Raw genomic sequence first — 19,848 nt, forward strand, 5'->3', positions numbered from 1 at the left:
AGCCTAACTGGTTTCACGCACCTGCAGCTCGAGTGGGACTTAGTAGAAACAATTAAATATCAAAAGTTTATCCAATCATATTGTTTTAATTTTTAACAGACAGTCAGATAAATGTAAAACACCGTGATGCCGTTAACTGATGTTAAAAGACTTCCAGAACAATATAAATAATTACGGGGTATTTAGCTCGATTTGCCGAGTGAAAATCTATAAATTTGGCGGGAATATAGGTGGCACTCCGCATTAACAATAAATAAAAACATGAGATATTTCTGATCGATATCTCGAAAAGTTCTATAAAGTTAGCTAAGGCCAATAATGCCTATTCAAACCAATTATTTCTCACATTCGGACGACGAAGAAGCAACGTGGTTAGGTGAAGGGGAAATTAAAGACAGAAGAAGAGTGTCAGAGAAACATTTTAGGTGAAATAAACAGTCCGAAAAGTACAGAAAATAATGATAATGAATGAAAACTTGTAAAAAAGCTTCAAGAAAATGCAGAATAAACCCAAAATAGGCATATTCTTCTAAATCCATATTTCAGGACCCATTCATCCAATTTTGCTAACCCTAACCTTTTTGTGTATGAAATGTCTGCGTATATGGTCCCTGATTAAGTGATATCTACCAGTATGCCAGTGTTACGAGTGTACATAGTAATTCCGAATTCGACAAGATCTCGCGCAGATATGAAATATGATACCCCAGTGATGGGATGGCCGAATGGTTAGCATGTGTGCATTGTATCATAACGTCTGTCATTGAGTCAACTGGTTTCAATCCTCTGGTTGTACGTGACAAGGAGTAGGGTCGCCTGTCCGACCTCGTGGGTTTTCTCCGACCTCGTAGGTTTTGTCCGGATCCTTTGGTTTCCTCCCACTGCTAAAGACCCCTACATATAGGCCTACACCTACATGTATCTCATGCACTATCTGTGGTGTGTCCTTTCCAAACGACTAGACAGCTGTCCATGTCAGGCCCTCAGTCCTGCACCACTGACAAGTGTAAACAAATTAATTGCTGGTCTGTATTTGATGTTATATTATACAATATTTTTATTACAGTGGAGTAGAGTTTAAGAATGAAGGTTATTCTATAGGTGATTATATTCTAGTAGCAAGTACTGACGACGATGATCCTGATACAGCTTATATCGCACAGATTAAACAACTTTATGAAAAGGGTAAACGTTTATTTTATATTGATTGATGGTATCTTGATACCTGCTTTTGATCTGGGTTTTCATTTTTTAGTTAAAATAAATCTGACCTTAAGATACATTATGTAAGATTTAGATAAAGAGCTAGCCATTCTTGCTATAATAGTTCGAAAATAGATAATGTAAAATGAATAATTTGAAAATTTAATTCAACGAAGATATTAGCCTTTGAAGGTTTGACAAGACGTGTGCAATAATTTCAACCACCGCACTGGTTGTTCGAAGCTATGTCTCGCTCTTCCATTTTTAGCTTAAATCAAAATATGGCTGAACTGTTCTAATCTATTTAATATCAGAGAAATCTGATGCCATCAAGAGTTAATTATGGCTTGGATAAGTTAATTAATGTCTAATTAATAATTTATATAACATTTAAGGCCTAAATAAAGACCTGCAATACATGTAGGCAGATTTAGCTCTTGAATAATGTATGTTTAGCCATGACACTCTTTGCAAATAGATTGATATGCATATATTATACCTATTAGTAAGATTTACTAAATGCAGGAGGACTGCACTGCACACAAACAAAACCTATTGGACAAACCTGCGGAGTCTGGTGCACACAAATTACACAGACATTGCAAGCAATAAACAACAGTCTTATATCAAATCAAATGAATGAAGAGTATACTTATGGTAAATAAAGATTAAAAAAGAAAAATACGCAATACAATACATCAAAGATTAAATAGAATTTGCATTTGGTCTGTCAACTAGCGTGGTTTTGATTCCCCGATTGTAAGTGACAAGGAGTAGGGTTGCCTGTCTATCCTGGTAGGTTTTCTCCCGGTCCTCTGGTTTCCTCCCACTGCTAAAGAACCCTACGCACAACCAAATTATTGAAATAAAATTGAACCATATGTTAGTCCCGAAATGACCTAGTTTCTCTCTCTCTCTCGCATTTGATCACTACTCTTAAAATAGAAATTTATGAATTATTTTCCAGGCAATGCTACCAAACATAGAAAAGTTTCCAGATTAGCCAGTGTCCAATGGTACTGGAGAGCAACGGAACTTCCACCAAAAATTTATGATAAAGTTGCGAGTGAAGATGGAGTTCCTGATAGTCGTGAAGTTTTTCTAGTTTCTGATCGAAGTGTTGATAATGACGTGGAAATTACAAGTATTATAGGAAAATGCTTGGTGGGTTTTAATTTTTATTTCTAAGTCAAAATTAAATTACTTATTGCATCGATAATAGATTGTACAGAACATTATAACAAAATATTAATAAACTACTAGCAGGAAACCCGGCTATGCCCTGGCCCAAATTTGCCCGGGTCCCAATTTGTCCGGACCTATATTCGCCAGGTACCCAAATTCAGCATTGGCCTAATTTGTCCAGGGACCAAATTCGCTGTATGTATGTATGTATGTTCGCCCATCATGCTTTGCCTGGGGCCCCAAGTCATAAAACAATACTTGGCAGTTAAAGTTTGTTAAAGACTAAGCAAAAATTTCTCCCATATTACAAATATACCTGTCTTCATTTGCCCAGTCGCCGATGGTTAACGTGTGCATCTTGCATCATAAGGTACGTCATTGAGTCAACTGGCGTTGTTTCGATTACATAGTTGTACGTGACAAAAAGTAGGTTAGCTTGTCCAACCTCGTGTGTTTTCTCTGGGTCCTCTGGTTTCTTCCCACTGCTAAAGACCCCAATGTGAACCATGTGTTAGTCCCGAAATGACCTAGTTTGTGTCGTGGAATTAAACTCTCTCCCTCTCCTTTGACCAGTTGGTGAAGAAAGAGTAGAACTTGAAACAACCTCATTTTATTTGAGTTTCTTTTGATTTGATTTCAGGTTGAAAAATGTGATTATTTACCAGATGTTTTATCAACGTGTAATAAAAAAAATAAACAATTGACTACTTATTATGTTCGAAGGAAAATCATCGGTTCTAGTATTCAGCCTATAATGGAGGACGATGACGAAGATAGCAATCTGGGCAGTGGTGTAGTTAAAACGCCATCTCGATCAAAAACCCCATTAAAACAAAATGGACACTCAAACAATACTCCGTCAATTATCAGTGATGCCAGTAGTAGTGTCGATAAATTTTGGAAAGAATCAACTCGTGTTATACCAATTAATAAAATAAAATCGACTCCTAATGGACAAATTACACGCGGGATTAGAACGCCACGACGAGAAAAAACAAAAGTGGAAGTAGACAATAATAGTGTTTGTAAAGAAAATTTCAAAGTTCAGCCGATAAATCGAACAAATAAATCAAAATCTAAACCCATGGTAGAGAATTTAAAGGCGAATGAAAGAGTTACCCCCATTATTATTCGAGGAGCTTCAACTAAAAATGCTGTGGCAGTTAAAAGAACAGACGTCGGAGCTTCTCCTGTACAGATATCAAAATCTAAGAAAGATCAAGACAAGAAAATAGGTAGAGTAGGGCTGACCTTAAAAATATCTTTGTTTCGCCTAACGCGACCGACTAACTAAAACCACCCCCGACTTAAATTATTTTATTGCACTTTTCCGCGATCTTTTTATTTTATTTTGTGTGTCAACCTGAAATATATCACAAGAGTTATTTCCCTTTACTATGGCTATGGTTTGATTCATTATTGAAACTGGTTGATCAAGACGAAAGCGTCATAGGTGTCGCTTCTCAACAAAATGGTTGCAGACGAAAGCACGTCCATTCCCACGAAATGATTCTGCCTCTATGTCTGTGGGGCGTCGTTTTAAACATGACGACAATATTTTCAATATCCGTTTTCGAGAAAAATAAAGGCACAACCCGCACGATCGTTAAAAACGTGTTGAGGGAGTTTGTCGCAATTTGTGTGCGAGTCGTGCATCAAGAAAAATCCCGATGTCATTTTGATTTGTTTGCCAATAAAAGAAGACGAATGTTTGCACCCGGAAAATTATCAAGCTGTCAAATTAGCTCTTAAAAAAAAAAATCTGAAAAAAACCCCGACCTACCAACCCTTCTCCTCAATTGTGGGTCGGGTTTGGTGAAACAAAGATATTTTTAAGGTCAGCCTAGTGTTTTGTGTCAACCTCAAATTAAACGAACAATTTTTTGCTCAGTCTTCAGTGGCAAAGTAGGATGTTAACTTTCATTTCATGTTTCCTCCCATCTTCACTTTCCAGGATAGTTTGGGGCCACGGTGGATAAATGGGTAAGACGCTGACTAACCAATCTGGAGGTCCTGTATTCGATCCCTGCGTTGTTTGAGAAAGTTCATGTGGTCGTATAAAAACAAATATTTTTAGAAAACTCTACGAAACTTAATTTCTGAAAGTAAGAATAAAACGATCTATAAATAGATTACTGTCACTGTTATGCCAGGAATACCGCAGCCAATCGAATGTTTGAATGGAAGATAGTCCGGATCATTTAGTATTTGTTAAACTTACAATACAAGACTTGAAGACCACATCTACTTACTTCCGCTGCACGTGATATTTGAGAATTTTCTTACACAAGGTCACAAGCAGACGCTTTTTAAACATCAGCGGTTGTATTTAATTTTTATCCAAAAAGGATGTAGTTTTGTTCATTTTAATAAATCTATATTATAAAAAAAGCAAAGTTTAATAAAGTGTATGAATAAAGCAATTCTTACCCCACAATTCTTAGTCTTACTCACACTGTAGTCAGCTTTAACTTTAATGCATTTATAATTAATTTATTTAATAGCAAAGTGACATTATTATTAGATATCGCAATATTTAACTTTATTGTTGAAAACAATGCCAATATCAATATGGTCCCTATTTGCAATATCGTACAGCCCTACGAAGAAGCTTATTGATTTTCAACGATTTTCGATAATTACTGTCTGAATTATGGCCCTTGATCACTTCAAAAAATCTTTTAGACGCTTTATAAGTCAAAGTTAATATCTGATTGACTTTAGATTTATACACAGTGTTTAAGGTCATGAGACGAAGAATCCTATTGATTTTCAGCAATTTCCAATAATTACTGCCAGAGTTATGGCCCTTGATCACTTTGAAAAATCTTGTGGACGCTCTAGAGGCTAAAGTTAATGTCTGATTGACTTTAAATTTATACACAGTGTTTGAGGCCATGAGATGAAGAATGATATTGATTTTCAACGATTTAGGATAATTGCTGCCAGAGTTATGGCCCTTGATCACTTTGAAAAATCTTGTGACGCTTTAGAGGCTAAAGTTATCATCCGAGTCTTCAGATTTATACACAGAGTTTAAGGTCTTGAGATGAACAAGTATATTGATTTTCAATGAATCTTTATGACTTGAACAGCTAAATCCATGATGTTAAAAGTTTCGTATGCTAAACGTTAGCATGGGGCAGAACTTTATAAAAACTAAACAAATTCTAATGGTTTTCTGATAATTACTTATTGAGTTGTTACTCTTAATCAGATTTTAATGTATTATAAATGTTTCATTACCGAAAAAAGTAAAAATATATGACAACTCTTGTTGACTGCCCGAACAATTTAGCTGCTATGGGCGTATGTTTCGATGCCTGGCAACATATCTTTAACTATTATAGTGAGAACTGTCAGCTCTTTATCTAATCTCCCATGATGCCCCTTTAATTAGCTGGCTCATACTTCACCTTGAAATATTCTTGTGTGACTCAACTGTCACCGAATGTTCAGTCAGCAATCCCCTAAATTTGAAAACCTTTTTTCACCTGTGTACCTTGAAAATTTTGTAAATTTCAGATCTGAAAAGTCCTCAACGTGGTAATCTCAAGTTCAAGAAAGATGACGTTGTAGATTTCTTTATGTCTGATGGCGCCAGCGACGATGAAAGTGTGTCCATCAAATCGGAATGTTCAACGTCCACAACACGAAGTAGAAAATCAGTTCGGAAAAATGTTAGTGAAAAAAATCAAAACAAGGAAGATTCTGGGAGCAATGACTCCAAAATTGTAAAACGTTCTAGACGTTCGGTGGCAGCACCAGTAATAGACAAATGTGCTACGCCAACTCGGTCAAGACGGAAAAATAATGACAACGATACTTACAACGGATCCCCTACAAAAATATGTCGGACCGAACCAAGACCGAAAACTAAACCCCTAGAGCAAGTTGTGTCGAGTCCGTCTCGAAATAATAATAAACGACCATTAACAGGGAGTCGAACAGCTAAAGCTAAAATAGTCCCGTCTGTTGTTGTTAAAAGATTATCAGCCGATAATTATACTTCTATCAGAAATAAAACACCAGAACCAACGCATAATCCTGTCAGACGACAACTAAAAGAAACGTTTGAAAAGGAAAAGGCAAAATCAAAGAAGAAAAAGGAAGTAGTTATTGATAAAGAATCAAAGAGTGTCAGGAATCAGCCCAGGAGAAGTGTTAAAGATCCTACAAAGTAAGTTATCGGGTTAAAAGTAGCGATAGGTATTGTGTGTATATGTGTCACTATATGTGTTGCGATAAAATTAGAATGTTAAGTAGTGCTGGGTATTGTCACTGCAGTCACGATACGATACATATTACGATTCAGGTGCTACAATACGATTCATATCACGATTCATAACCAGGTCTATATGTACCAAGAAAATAACAGGATAAATGAATAATTGATATTTTTAGACGATATTGATGTGGATCAAAATAAGGACCGAAACGAGGTCTTGTGTACATATTGGCATGCACGTAAAAGATCCCTTGGCAGTTGGAATTCAATATACCTGTAAGAGTAGGCCGTAGAGTCACTGTCCAGGCAATATGTCCCGCATAGTTAAACCCCATTTCATTTCATTTCATTTCTAGAATAATTGATAATTAAGTTCCAACAGTGCAATTCGATACTGCAAATTGATTAATTTTGGTGAAGTAATACTGATCACACTACCCTTATAAAGTAAATTAACAATTTGATAAGTTACACAGAAGAAAACTTCAAACATTTGAAATTTGTTTTATCTTTATCAGTATTTAATTAGATGAAGAAAGCAGTGACTTATAGATAAGTTGTTAATGCATTGGAATAGATCCTGGAATGTTGCGATTTGGAGTTGAATTCTAGACAGAAATACAAAATGATTTTTCCCTAGCATTACACAAAATACAAAGAACGGGAAATATCTCAAATATTTCTTGAACATTTGAAATATATATGTTTATTAGGGTTAGGTCTCAGTATTTAATAGGATCAAGAAACCGACGTCTCCTGTATCAAAATATTACGAATGCCAGCAACATCTTACAACTGAGTTAACTACTGTAATGACCTTGGCGGTAAATATTAATGTTGCAACTTATTAGACTACTTTTGCTAAATTGGTCGCAATACAATGTTGTAACTCTCATAAACAAGTTAATGCATGTTTATCTATATTTATCAGGAAATTATTAGATTGGAGTATTGATGAAGGACAATTTGATAATTTTGAACCTGATAAAGAATCGGAGTCTTCAGATTCATCAGAATGTGAATCAGTTCCTGAAATTAAAACTCCGGCCAGACGGTCGAAGAAAACAACTGCTAAAAGTACAAGTAAATCAAAGACAAAAACTCCTAAAGTAAGAATCATATAAATTCTACCATTCTAACTGATAATGAGTCTAGTTTCTCATTGGAAAGAGAAAGATGGGATTGAATGTCCACTCAACACAAACTAAGCCATTTCAGGACTAAGATATGGTTTAATTTTATTTCAATAATTCGCTTGCACGTAGGGGTCTTGAGCAGTGGGAGGAAACCGTAGGACCCGGAGAAAAACCTCGAGGTTGGACAGGCGCCCCTACTCCTTGTCACGAACAGATGGGGAATTGAAACCACACCATTTGACTCAATGACAGGCCTTACGATCTAATGCGCACATGTTAAACGATTCGGCCATCCAACCTATCACATTTCATTTGTTTCCCACCTCTGTCAGTCTGTCCAACCTCGTGGGTTTTCTCGGGTCCTCCGGTTTCCTCCCACTGCTAAAGACCCCTACGCGCAAGCAAATGATTGAAATAAAATTGAACCATGTGTTAGTCCCGAAATGACCTAGTTTGTGTCGAGTGGACGTTAAACCCCATTTCTCTCTCTCTCTCTCTCCACCTCTGTCAATAGGCGATGTACATGAATGTCAGTGATGTAGTACAGATGGCCTGGCAATGGACAAAAGTCGTTTGAATAGGACGAAAAACGGAGATCAAGTGTACACATTGGCATGTACTTAAAAGATCCCTTGGCAGTTGGAATTTGAAATCTGTGTAATGCAGAAAAGTGGGATGGTAAACTCCATTTCATGACACAGGAATCACCCCTTTCCTAACCACCTTTATAAATCAGGGGGTTGGATGGCCGAATGGTTAGCACGTGCGTGCTGTATCATAAAGTCTGTCATTGAGTCAACTGGCGTGGTTTCGATTCCCCGGTTGTATATGATAAGGAGTCGAGTTACCTGTCGAACCTCGCTGGTTTCCTCCCACTGCTAAAGACCAGGAGTGACCTAGTTTGTGTTGAGTGGATGTTAAACCCCATTTCTTTCTCTCTCCCCTTTATGAATTGGTTGACTGGAGTAGTATATTTTAGCCTAGTTTTAAAGATAATTATTATAAACCTTTCTCTTGTTGAATATACATGTATTTATATACATAACAACACACAACACAAGGTACATGTATATATAGATATAACTACTGTTAAATAATAGAGAAATAGTTATATCCATATATACCTTGTGTTGTGGGGTTTTTTTTATGAATAGTTAACCATGCTTCTAGATGTCATTTAAAGAATTGAAAAATGCCTGCATTTATTTTATGGTTTATTGAAAGTTATTAAATAATAGAGAAATAGTTATATCCATACCTTGTGTTGTGGGTTTTTTTATGATTAGTTAACCATGCTTCTAGATGTCTTTTAAAGAATTGAAATTAATATAATTAGTTCTCCATCTTTAATAAGAGAGCATTAATATGAATGTATTGTGTTTTTTTTATGAATATTTAACCATATTTACAGATGTCATTTAAAGAAATATATTTACATATGTGTATGTTTTAGAAATTTTGTGTTAATAATGATATGAAATTTGAATGTTTTCAGCGTAGTAAGTCTGTATTGGGTCATGCAACACCAACAATTCCTCGTCGTAGTCAACCATTATTTTCACCAACAAGTGCTTTAGAAGAAGCAAGAGCAAGGTATTTAAATAACTATCTCAGTACCTACATGTACATTATCTCCAATGTCTGTCATATTCCTGAAGCAATGGCCTGAGAAATCCCTCTCTGCCCATTGCTGGATTGACTTCCCGTTCAATCAAATCTATCCCAAGTAAAGCAACATGACAGTCCTTCGTTTAATATGGGTCTTCCCTAAAACTTTGGACAGTGATTTAAGGTATTAAAAACGGTGAAAGTATGTTCGTCTCCAAACAGTATTGTTTATATTGTTTTCGATTTGATTTCCTCGTTTGTCACGCAATTAGTTTTTCTCAATATTCTGCTATGCACTGGTTAATTGGGCATAATAAAATCGTGAGTCATGACGTAATGTTATGTAAACATATTTGGTCCAATTTGGAGCTTTGTTTAAAGCGTAAACATATTGTTACGAAGTTAGCTATTTTTTGTTAATCAGACTATTGACCAGTCATAATTTGGAACAGAAATTTGCTTCCATTAAAGCTGTGTTTAGTGGAATTAGCTCTAATCAAACGAAACACTGCAGGGAGTATGGTGTCTATAAGCAATGATAACATATGTGTTGGAACTTACTTTTTGATCACATAAACCATGAAACAATCCCAAATCATTTCAAAAATAACTTTGATCATATTAGTCAGGACACTGGATTAGAATGGGATTTTCTCTTTTCCAAAGGTGGGCCGAGTAGAACTGTAGGATTTTTCAAGTAGATTTTCCACTTGACATGGATGGTGCCCACTAGGCTTGCGATGTAAATTGAGGTCTACCTGTGTTCACACTGGAGTGCATGGACAAAATTATACTCCTTAGAATTGTTCATACAACTATGTCAAGATAACCATATGTTAGTCCCAAATCTTGGGGGTTGGATGGCTGAATGGTTAGCATGTGCGCGCTGTATCATACGGCAGGGTTCAATTTAATCGGTATCGCATCGCAAAAAGCGATTCAAATCGCAGTAAAAGCGATAGAATTATTTTATTCATTAGCCAAAAATTGCTTTCAAACTTGTGAAGTGCGATTCATTATATTTTGGATGAAAATACTTCATTTGGATAAAAGTATCACGACTAATTTAATTAATTAATCGGTAAATTGTAGAAAACAATACTGCCAATAAAAAAACCCATCTTGTCTTGTTTTTCCAGACTTAAATTTGAGTTAATTATTTTGTCTATCCCGCGACGTGATCAAAAGTCAGTTTTGCTTGCAAACTTTGTGCTAAAAATGAACATAAAATAAACTGTTCGAGAAATTTCAGTAGGGCAATTCATTGAACCACAGGATCGGCACTCAAGGCAGACAATTTACACAAACACATGTAAATGAATAATAAAACATTGTTTATCAGAATCGCAAATTTTTGTAATGTTCGGTTTACTGCTCCTCAAATCTGAGCAAATGCTATTCAAATTTTGAATTGATTAGCCAAAATGTGAATCTGTCACAAAAATACTCAATGCTACTCATTGATTTTAGACTAAATTGAACCCTGTCATACGGTCTGTCATTGAGTCAACTGGTGGAGTTTCGATTCCCAGGTTGTACGTGACAAGGAGTAGGATCGCCTGTTCGATCTCTTGGGTTTTCTCTGGTTCCCTCCCACTGCTAAAGACCCCTACGTGCAAACGAATTATTGAAATTAAATTGAACCGTATGTTAGTCCCAAAATGACCCAGTTTGTGTCAGTGGACGTTAAAGCCCATTTCTCTCTCTTTCTCTCTCTCCCTATCCTGCTCAAATTATTTGATTCCCACCATATTTAGTTTTTGTGTTGTATTTCAGATTACATGTATCAGCAGTACCAGATAGTCTACCATGTAGAGAGAAAGAATTCTCTGATATTTATACCTTTGTAGAAAGTAAACTGTATGATGGTACTGGAGGGTGAGTCCAAATTATTATTTATATCAAAGGGTTTCCAGAGGTAATAGAGCTGTAAAGAAAATTGACATGCATGATACATCGTTTTCAAAACAGACACTTGGCTGAATGTCATTATTTTATTTACATAAAAGGGGGGGAGTTGGATTGCAGAATAATATGATTATAAAGTATGTTACTGAGTCAAGTGGCGTGGTTTCGATTCCCCGGTTGTACGTGACAAGGAGTAGGGTCGCCTTTCCAACCTCTAGAGTTTTCTCTGGGTCCTCCGGTTTCCTCCCACTGCTAAAAGACCCCTATGCACTGGCGAATTGTTGAAATAAAATTGAACCATATGTTAGTTTGTATCAAGTGAAGTTAAACCCTCTCTCTCTCTCTCTCTCTCCCTCTCTCTCTCCCTCTCTCTCTCTCTCTCTCTCTCTCTCTATCGAAAGATTTATGAAGATTCACATGAAAAACAATTAAATTAAGTTAAGAAAGTTTGGCCATGTATTAAAAATGTATTATATAAGATTTAGATAGTGGCCTTTTTTGTTATAATGTTTGAAAAATAGATTATTAAAAATGAATATATTGAACATTTCATTCCAATTACTTTATTCTGGGCAAAGTTATGACTGAAGATGTATTGTAGATTCTTGCAGCAATACTTCACAATCGCGACAAAATCTTGCAGGGATTTTCCGACATGGTTTCCCCTTGTCAGTGGTGCAGGACGGAGGGCCTGACAAGGACAGCTGTCTAGTCATTCGCATGGGATGAAAAACCGAGGTCCTATGTACACATTGGCTTGCATGTAAAAGATCCCTTGACAGTTGAAATTCGATATAAGAGTAGGCCATAGTGCCATTGCCCGGACCAAATTTCCCTCATAGCACACCGCATGGCGTATGTCCGTCTTCATTAGCCCAGTCGGAGCAGAACAGTAGGACGTTAAACTTCATTTCATTTTCATTTCTGTTAATAGTTTATATAACATTTGAAGTAACAAAAAAGACCTGCAATAGGAAATGAAATGGGGTTTAAAAGATTGATTGAATGTATATTTTATTAAAAGATTGATTGAATGTATATTTTATTAAAGGATTGATTGAATGTATATTTTATTAAAGGATTGATTGAATGTATATTTTATTAAAGGATTGATTGAATGTATATTTGAATAAAGGATTGATTGAATGTATATTTATTTAAGTGATTAATTAAATCTATATTTATAGATGTATGTATATATCTGGTGTACCTGGAACAGGTAAAACAGCAACCGTACATGAAGTTATTCGTACATTAGAAACAGCATGTCAAGAAGAAGATCTACCTAATTTTAGATATTTAGAAATAAATGGTATGAAACTTACAGAACCAAGACAAACTTATGTACAACTATTAAAAGTATGTATGGTTATAAAATTAATTCACATCAATTGTCATTTGCTTTTCAGATAATATTTATTTTTCAGGGCTTAATCTAAAGATGCATCGATATATGCATCGCTATATCAGGGTTCCTGCGTCCTTGAAAATCCTTGAATATCCTTAAATTTAAAATTTCATTTTCAAGGTCTTGAATATCCCTTCAATTTCGCGGAAATAGGAAAATATCCTTGAATTTCAGTTGAGATCCTTAATTTTGTTTCAAATGTCTTCAATTCCTTTTAAATATGAGATTATAACGATAGTTGGTAATGTTTTGGTTATTTTTAAGATGAAATATTGTAACTTTAGGCTAAAAAATGTCCTCGAAAATCCTTGAATTTGACGTATATTTATCCTAGAATATCCTTGAAAAAAATGTTTGAAGAAGCCGCGGGAACCCTGTATATTTTAGACAAACAATTTTGAATAAATTCTTAACTTAAGTCTGAGAACTCGGGGTCAGGTCAATCATTTATGTAAAATTAAATGATTTGGAATAAATTGTCTGATAAAATTAGAAATATTGAAAAATACGAGTCATCTTTAAAAACGTTTTTATTTAAAGAGTATTATCAATTTTTTAATGTTTAGCGATGTTGTAAAGCGCTTTGAAATACTATTTGTATATTGTTATACGCTATAGAAGTATAAATTATTATTTATGTCACATTTTACTTGTTTGTCGTGTAATCTACATGTGATATAATCTTTCAGGAATTAACTGGACAGAAAGCGACACCAGATCACGCTGCTGAATTATTAAATAAAAGATTCTGTACAGCTGGACCGAGAAGAGAAACAGTTGTTTTATTAGTCGATGAGGTAATATAATTGTCTTCAAAAGAAGGGGGATGGCCGAATGGTTAGTGCGTGCGCGCTGTATCATAAGGTCTGTCATTGAGTCATCTGGCGTGGTTTTGATCCCCCGATTATATGTGACATGGAGGGTTGCCTGGAGGGTTCTCTGGGTCCACTGGTTTCCTCTCACTGCTAAAGATCCCTATGGGCAAGTGAATTATTGAAGTAAAATTGAAACATATGTTATTCCTGAAATGACCTAGTTACGTTGAGTGGAGGTTAATATTAAAACAAAAAAAGTTTAGATTATCCACTAAAAATAAATCTTATAATATTCAGGATTTTTACATATGTTAATTATATGTTAATTTTATGTTAATTATATTACAGCTTGATTTATTATGGACCCGTAAACAGGATGTGATGTATAATATATTTGATTGGCCAACTAAACAACATGCTAAATTAGTTATACTAGCTGTAGCTAATACTATGGATCTACCAGAACGTATCATGATGAAACGAGTCTCTAGTAGATTGGTATGTTTATCATATTCTTTACATTAAACATACATTATGGGAGATTAGATATATAGCTGGCAGTTCTCACTATAATAGTTAAAAACTAGATATGGTAAAGGCAATTTGCCGAGATCCACTCTGAACCAAGATTTTAGCAATTGAATTTTCGGCCTAGCCGTGATCTTTATTACTAAAGTTGGTACGATAAAAAAACATAGTCTCGATTATCTATTTCATGATTAAATCATGAATGGAATTCGAACAGCAAATCGGAACCTAATCCAATAAACATAGCAGGCCTAAAGAAAGACCTGCAATTGGGCAAAATTCCCTCATAGCACACTGTATAGCATATGCACGTCTCCATTAGCCTAGTCAGAGCAAAACAGTAGGATGTTAAACCCCATTTCATTTTTTGTATCACACAGAATGATTGGTTTAGTGGGTAACATCCCTACTAATTAATATGTCATTTGTTATGTGTTTAAATTTGTAGGGTTTAACAAGAATGACATTTCAACCGTATACATTTCGTCAGTTAGAAGATATCGTGACATCTAGAATGAAAGGATTAAATGTGTTTGATGATGATGCTCTTCAACTAGCTGCTAGGAAAGTAGCAGCTGTATCAGGGGATGCTAGAAGAGCCTTAGATATCTGTCGTAGATCAACAGAAATAGCCGAGTCCAGTCATAAAGGAAAGGGAGATATTCTCGTAGGCATGTTACATGTGAATTCAGCTTTAGAAGAAATGTTTTCTTCCCCGAAAATAGTTGCAATAAGGTAATATAAAAAAAAATTATAAATCTAAAGACAGAATTAACAAACTCGGGAGGTGAATCTTTGAATTTAAAGTGTTAGATTGGACGCAGATTTTATTAGATGGGGTTATTAGGTCTAAATTTCTATAGTAACCTCGGAAAAAATTGCTAGTTGAAAATTGACTATTAACTTTCTAAAAGAACAGAAACTTTGATTTGATCAAAACCATTGCCATGGTTATAATGCCTATTTTTGATTTCTTTGTTGATTTCAGGAATTTATCATCTCAAGAACAGTTATTTTTAAAAGCGACAGTAGCAGAATTTCAGCGATCAGGTGTTGAAGAAGCTGAATTTTCAAAATTATTCTCACAGCATTTATCATTATGTAGATTTGAAAGTAAGTAACTAAGTCAGCTGTTTTACAAAATACACCTCATGAGAGAGAGATGAAGTTTAACATGAACTCGACACAAACTAGGTCATTTTGGGACTAACATATGGTTCAATTTTATTTCAATAATTCGACTGCACGTATGGGTCTTTAGCAGTGGGAGGAAACCGGGGGACCAGGAGAAAAACCACGAGATTGAATGAACTGCAATAGTCAATTAAGATCTGATGACAAAGCATAGACCATCCGAAACATGCTCATATTGTTAGTGTTCAACTCACACCATATTTTAGTGCGATTTACAAAACTTTAATATCTTTGCCTCAATTGCTAGTCTTTTAGAAACATTCCGGACTTGAGAAATGTCTACACCCCCCTCATCCAACATCTTTATTCCTTCCCAGTTGTGACCACCAGAAAAAGCTAATTCTATTCACTATTTAAATTCAATTTAGCATGATATAATATATTACATAAGTAATAAAAAATATGTCCAGGTAAAAAATTCACCACTTTACTTCATACTAACATACATTAATTTAATCATATAAGCTACCTGTTCGCCCTCTATAGACGTCTTCATATATTAATAATGTACAAAAAAAAAAAAAAATTTAACCATACATATATATTCATTCGTAGAATAATAGATTTCCATGACAATGGTTTATAAATAATATCAGGTAACTTTATATATATTACTTTACAGGTATTCAACCACCTACTACCTCCGAATTAGCTGGCATGTGTTCCCGTCTGGGTAGTATGAGACTACTATTAGTTGAACATGGTCGTCAAGACTTACATATGAGAGTTAGGTTAAATATTAGTCAAGATGATGTTTTATACGCATTAAGAGATTCAGAATATAGCTGACAGTCGTGAAACATAGAGAAACATTTAAATAATTTTCTAGGTACAAGGCCATGAAGTATGTTTTTTCTCAGCTGAGTTTTACTTAAATTCCATAGCTTAATGCATAATGCTAGGTTCCAACTGTGGTATCGTTTAAAACGAGGGTTTTAGCGCTAGAAATTATACATATAGTTTACTTTCAAAACATCATTGGATAATTTCTAGCGCTAAAACCCCCATTTTAAATGATACCATTGTTACGATAGGAATGTCCCCATTGAGTCCATCATCCGGTACTTGTGGATACGATCAACGTAATTGCTATGACTGACCTCAATAGATGAAGAGTCCAGGGGAAGAACGATCTAAGTCACATTTTTGTCTTTTCGCATAAAAGGCAAAACAGACTTTTGGACAAGAATGCTTGACGTGAACAGAACAACGAGTGTATCTAGCACTAATTTCTTTCACATTCATTCAATATCAAATCTTTGTTTAAAAATTTGTAAAAATCGTTTAAAAACACCATAAATCAATTTATAAGTGTTTAATTTTTCAAACACTGTTAAAAAATAAACAGCCCAATTGAATATTGATGTATAATGATCAATTTTTGAACAGTGGTCAGGAAATTAAATACTTGTAAAAAATTGGACACTCATCAAAATTAATCAGTCAGCTTTAAACTGGACACAGGTACAAATTAGATGATTTTTGGCGATTTTAAATGATTTTTACAAATTTTTAAACAAAGATTTGATATTAAATGAATGTAAAAGAAATTAGTGCTAGATACACAAGATTAAATGATACCTGGGTTACAGTGTAAATTGATGGAGCTTTTATTCACGGATATTCACTGTTTGACACGACTTCAACACAGTAAAAAAAATATGTTAACTCTTATATTTTATACTAGGGCGATTTACAAATTCGACCCATCTCATGCTGAGTTAAATAAAAGTTTTATGATCCCAAGGCCTAAATGTTGTGAATGAATGATGGTTGTATGAAATTGTCTAAATTCTTAATTAAATGGCATTCTTGTATATATATAATAATCATGGTCAGTAAATACCCATTTTCCGTCTGGTCTAGTTTTTGTGCATGAGTCTGAAATAAATTATCAATGTCAATTATTTAAAAGTAAATCGATTATCGATTATGTGAAAATAAATCGATTGTCAATTATGTAAAAGTGATTCGGTTGTCAATTATTTAAAAGTGAGTCGATTATCAATTATTTAAAAGTGAATCGATTATCAATTAATTAAAAGTAAATCGATTGTCAATTTAAAAGTAAATCGATTGTCGTCAATTATTTAAAAGTGAATCGATTGTCAATTATTTAGAAGTAAATTGTTTAGCAATTATTTAAAAGTAAATCGATTGTCAATTATTAAAAGTGATTTGATTGTCAATTATGTAAAAGTGAATCAATTGTCATTCATGTTTAAGTGAATTGATTGTCCATTATTTAAAGGTGATTCAAATGTCAATTATGTAAAAGTGATTCGATTGTCAATTATGTGAAAGTGATTTGATTGTCAATTATGTGAAAGTGAATCAATTGTCAGTTATTCAACAGTAAATCAATTGTCATTCATGTTTAAGTGAATCAATTGTCCATTATATGTAAGTACATCACATCTTGTACATAATATATTTTCTGAAATATAAATGGCATGATTGAATAACATACTAAATTGTTTTTCTTTAATGGTCAACAGTCAGAGAGGAGAGAAATGGGGTTTAACGTCCCCTCGACACAAACTAGGTCATTTTGGGACTTACATATGGTTTTAATTTCATTTCAATAATTCGCTTGCACGTAGGGGTCTTTAGCAGTGGGAGGAAACCGAAGGACCTGGAGAAAACCCACGAGGTTGTACAGGCGACCCTACTCCTTGTCACGTACAATCAGGGATTCGAAACCACGCCAGTTGACTCAATGACAGGCCTTATGATAAAGCGCGCACATGCTAACCATTCGGCCATCCAACCTCCCCTGATCAACAGTCAGAAATAGCACCGTGAGTAGTTTACTGCTGGTCTGTCTATGGTTTAAAGGGCAGTTAAACGGCACTGGCTTGTTTACCAGGATCTCTCCCGGTGTTGGCCAAAAAATTTCTCTGAACGTTCAATGCGGTTTCTCATTTGTATTCTACACATTGTCGTGCATGTAAAAGATCCCTTTGCAGTTGGAATTTGAAATAAGAGTAAGACGTAGCACTGCTGTATAGCACACTGCATGCCTGTCTTCATTGGCCCAGTTGGTGCAGAAAAAAAGGAAATTAAAACCGATTTCATTTTCGTACTATCATGAGTGGTTTATTGTAGGCCCTTCTATCACCAGAGAGTGGTTTAGATCTATCACCAGAGAGTTGTTCAATCCAATCACCTGAGAGTTGTTTAGTCCTATCACCAGTGAGTGGTTTAGTCCTATCACCTGAGAGTTGTTTAGTCCTATCACCAGAGTGGTTTAATCCTATCACCAGAGAGTGGTTTAGTGTGGGCCATAGTTTAACTCTACTAACAAATGTTGAAATAACACCGAGGGAGAAACGCTTGTTTACCACTTTTGACCTGTCCGCATTCAATGAAACACCACAAGTTTCTGGTGTTCCTAATTGTCGTTGTTGCCACCCCTATCCATCATTCACAATTTCGTGTTGGATCCCAGCATTGGCTGAGAAAGTTCATCGGGATGTTTTGACGTGGTTTCCCCTTGTCAGTGGTGCAGGATGGTGTGCCTGACAAGGACAAATGTCTAGTCATACGGATGGGACAAAAAAAACAACAAGATTCTGTGTAGACATTGGCGTGCACGTAAAAATCCCTTGACAGTTGGAATTCGATATAAGAGTAGGCCATAGTGCGGCTACCCGGCACAATTTCACTTGTAGCACACTGTATGGCGTATGCCCAACGTCATTATCCCAGTATTTGAGTAGGACTTCAACCCCATTTCATTTCATTTACAATTTCTTGAGAACACTCTACGACGGACTATATTTATCAACCGATCTTTTCAATATTTATATATGTTGTTATTAGTGAGACAAAGAAGCCCATTAAATTTCAACAATTTCCATTAATTACTTCTATAGTTATGGCCTTTATAGAGTGGGGTAGAGAAGAGAACTTGAAATGTAACGAGCTGTTAGAGCAGAGAAATGGATTCCAGTTTCCCTGTGACAGAGTGATTACCAGATCTTAAAGGGACAATAACACTCTTGCCGGCTTGACAGCTCCAGAAAATAAAAAATAGCCTGATTCTAAGTACTAGATGTGTTAGTGTCCTACCTGTTGGGTAAATTATCCATTCAATACTATTTTACTTGTCCAAAGGGTTCAAAAATATTTTCAAATCCAAGTCACATTTGAAAAGCTTTACGTCAGGCTTTTCAAATCATTTAGTTGAATTTTTCCAATTTTTTAAATTAGGTGTGTTAAGATGGAATTTGTATCATCAATTAATTGAAATATTGTAAAATAGTACAATTTGTTGACCAGAATGAAGATTGGGACATATTATTCAGTTACAACAAGAGTGGTATTGAGCCTTTAAAGGTCGCCGTAAAAGCTTCATAATTTTTATACGTCCACATTCACAATGTGGACGTATATTGCCGTCGCCCCTGTCTGTGTGTGCCCCTGTCTGTGTGTGTGTCGCCCCTGTCTGTGTGTATGTGTGTGTGTCTGTGTGTCGCCTACAGGCCACAAGTCTTAAGTGATCATCTTCAAACTTTACATACTTATTCCTTATACCCTAAGGATGATCCCTATTGTTTTTGGTGCATGCCCGACTACCAGGGGCAGAGCCACGCCCATTTTTTGTATTTGTTTGTTTGTCGTCTACAGGCC

General features: G+C 35.2%; 1 protein-coding gene across 1 annotated transcript; it reads left to right on the forward strand.

Annotated features, from left to right (window-relative positions):
* The first annotated feature begins 83 nt into the window (after positions 1 to 83).
* Positions 84 to 17,659, forward strand: LOC126817360 (origin recognition complex subunit 1). The gene is made up of 14 exons (XM_050544285.2): positions 84 to 425; positions 1,067 to 1,185; positions 2,171 to 2,367; positions 3,029 to 3,623; positions 5,914 to 6,568; positions 7,548 to 7,725; positions 9,248 to 9,345; positions 11,137 to 11,238; positions 12,456 to 12,627; positions 13,366 to 13,473; positions 13,840 to 13,989; positions 14,468 to 14,754; positions 15,008 to 15,132; positions 15,836 to 17,659. The coding sequence occupies exons 1-14, from the start codon at positions 319 to 321 to the stop codon at positions 16,000 to 16,002; spliced, it is 3,060 nt and encodes a 1,019-aa protein (XP_050400242.2). The 5' UTR covers positions 84 to 318; the 3' UTR covers positions 16,003 to 17,659.
* The last annotated feature ends 2,189 nt before the right edge of the window (positions 17,660 to 19,848 follow it).

Source organism: Patella vulgata, chromosome 4 (genome assembly GCF_932274485.2).
Source record: "Patella vulgata chromosome 4, xgPatVulg1.2, whole genome shotgun sequence".
NCBI classification, from domain to species: Eukaryota; Metazoa; Mollusca; class Gastropoda; family Patellidae; genus Patella; species Patella vulgata.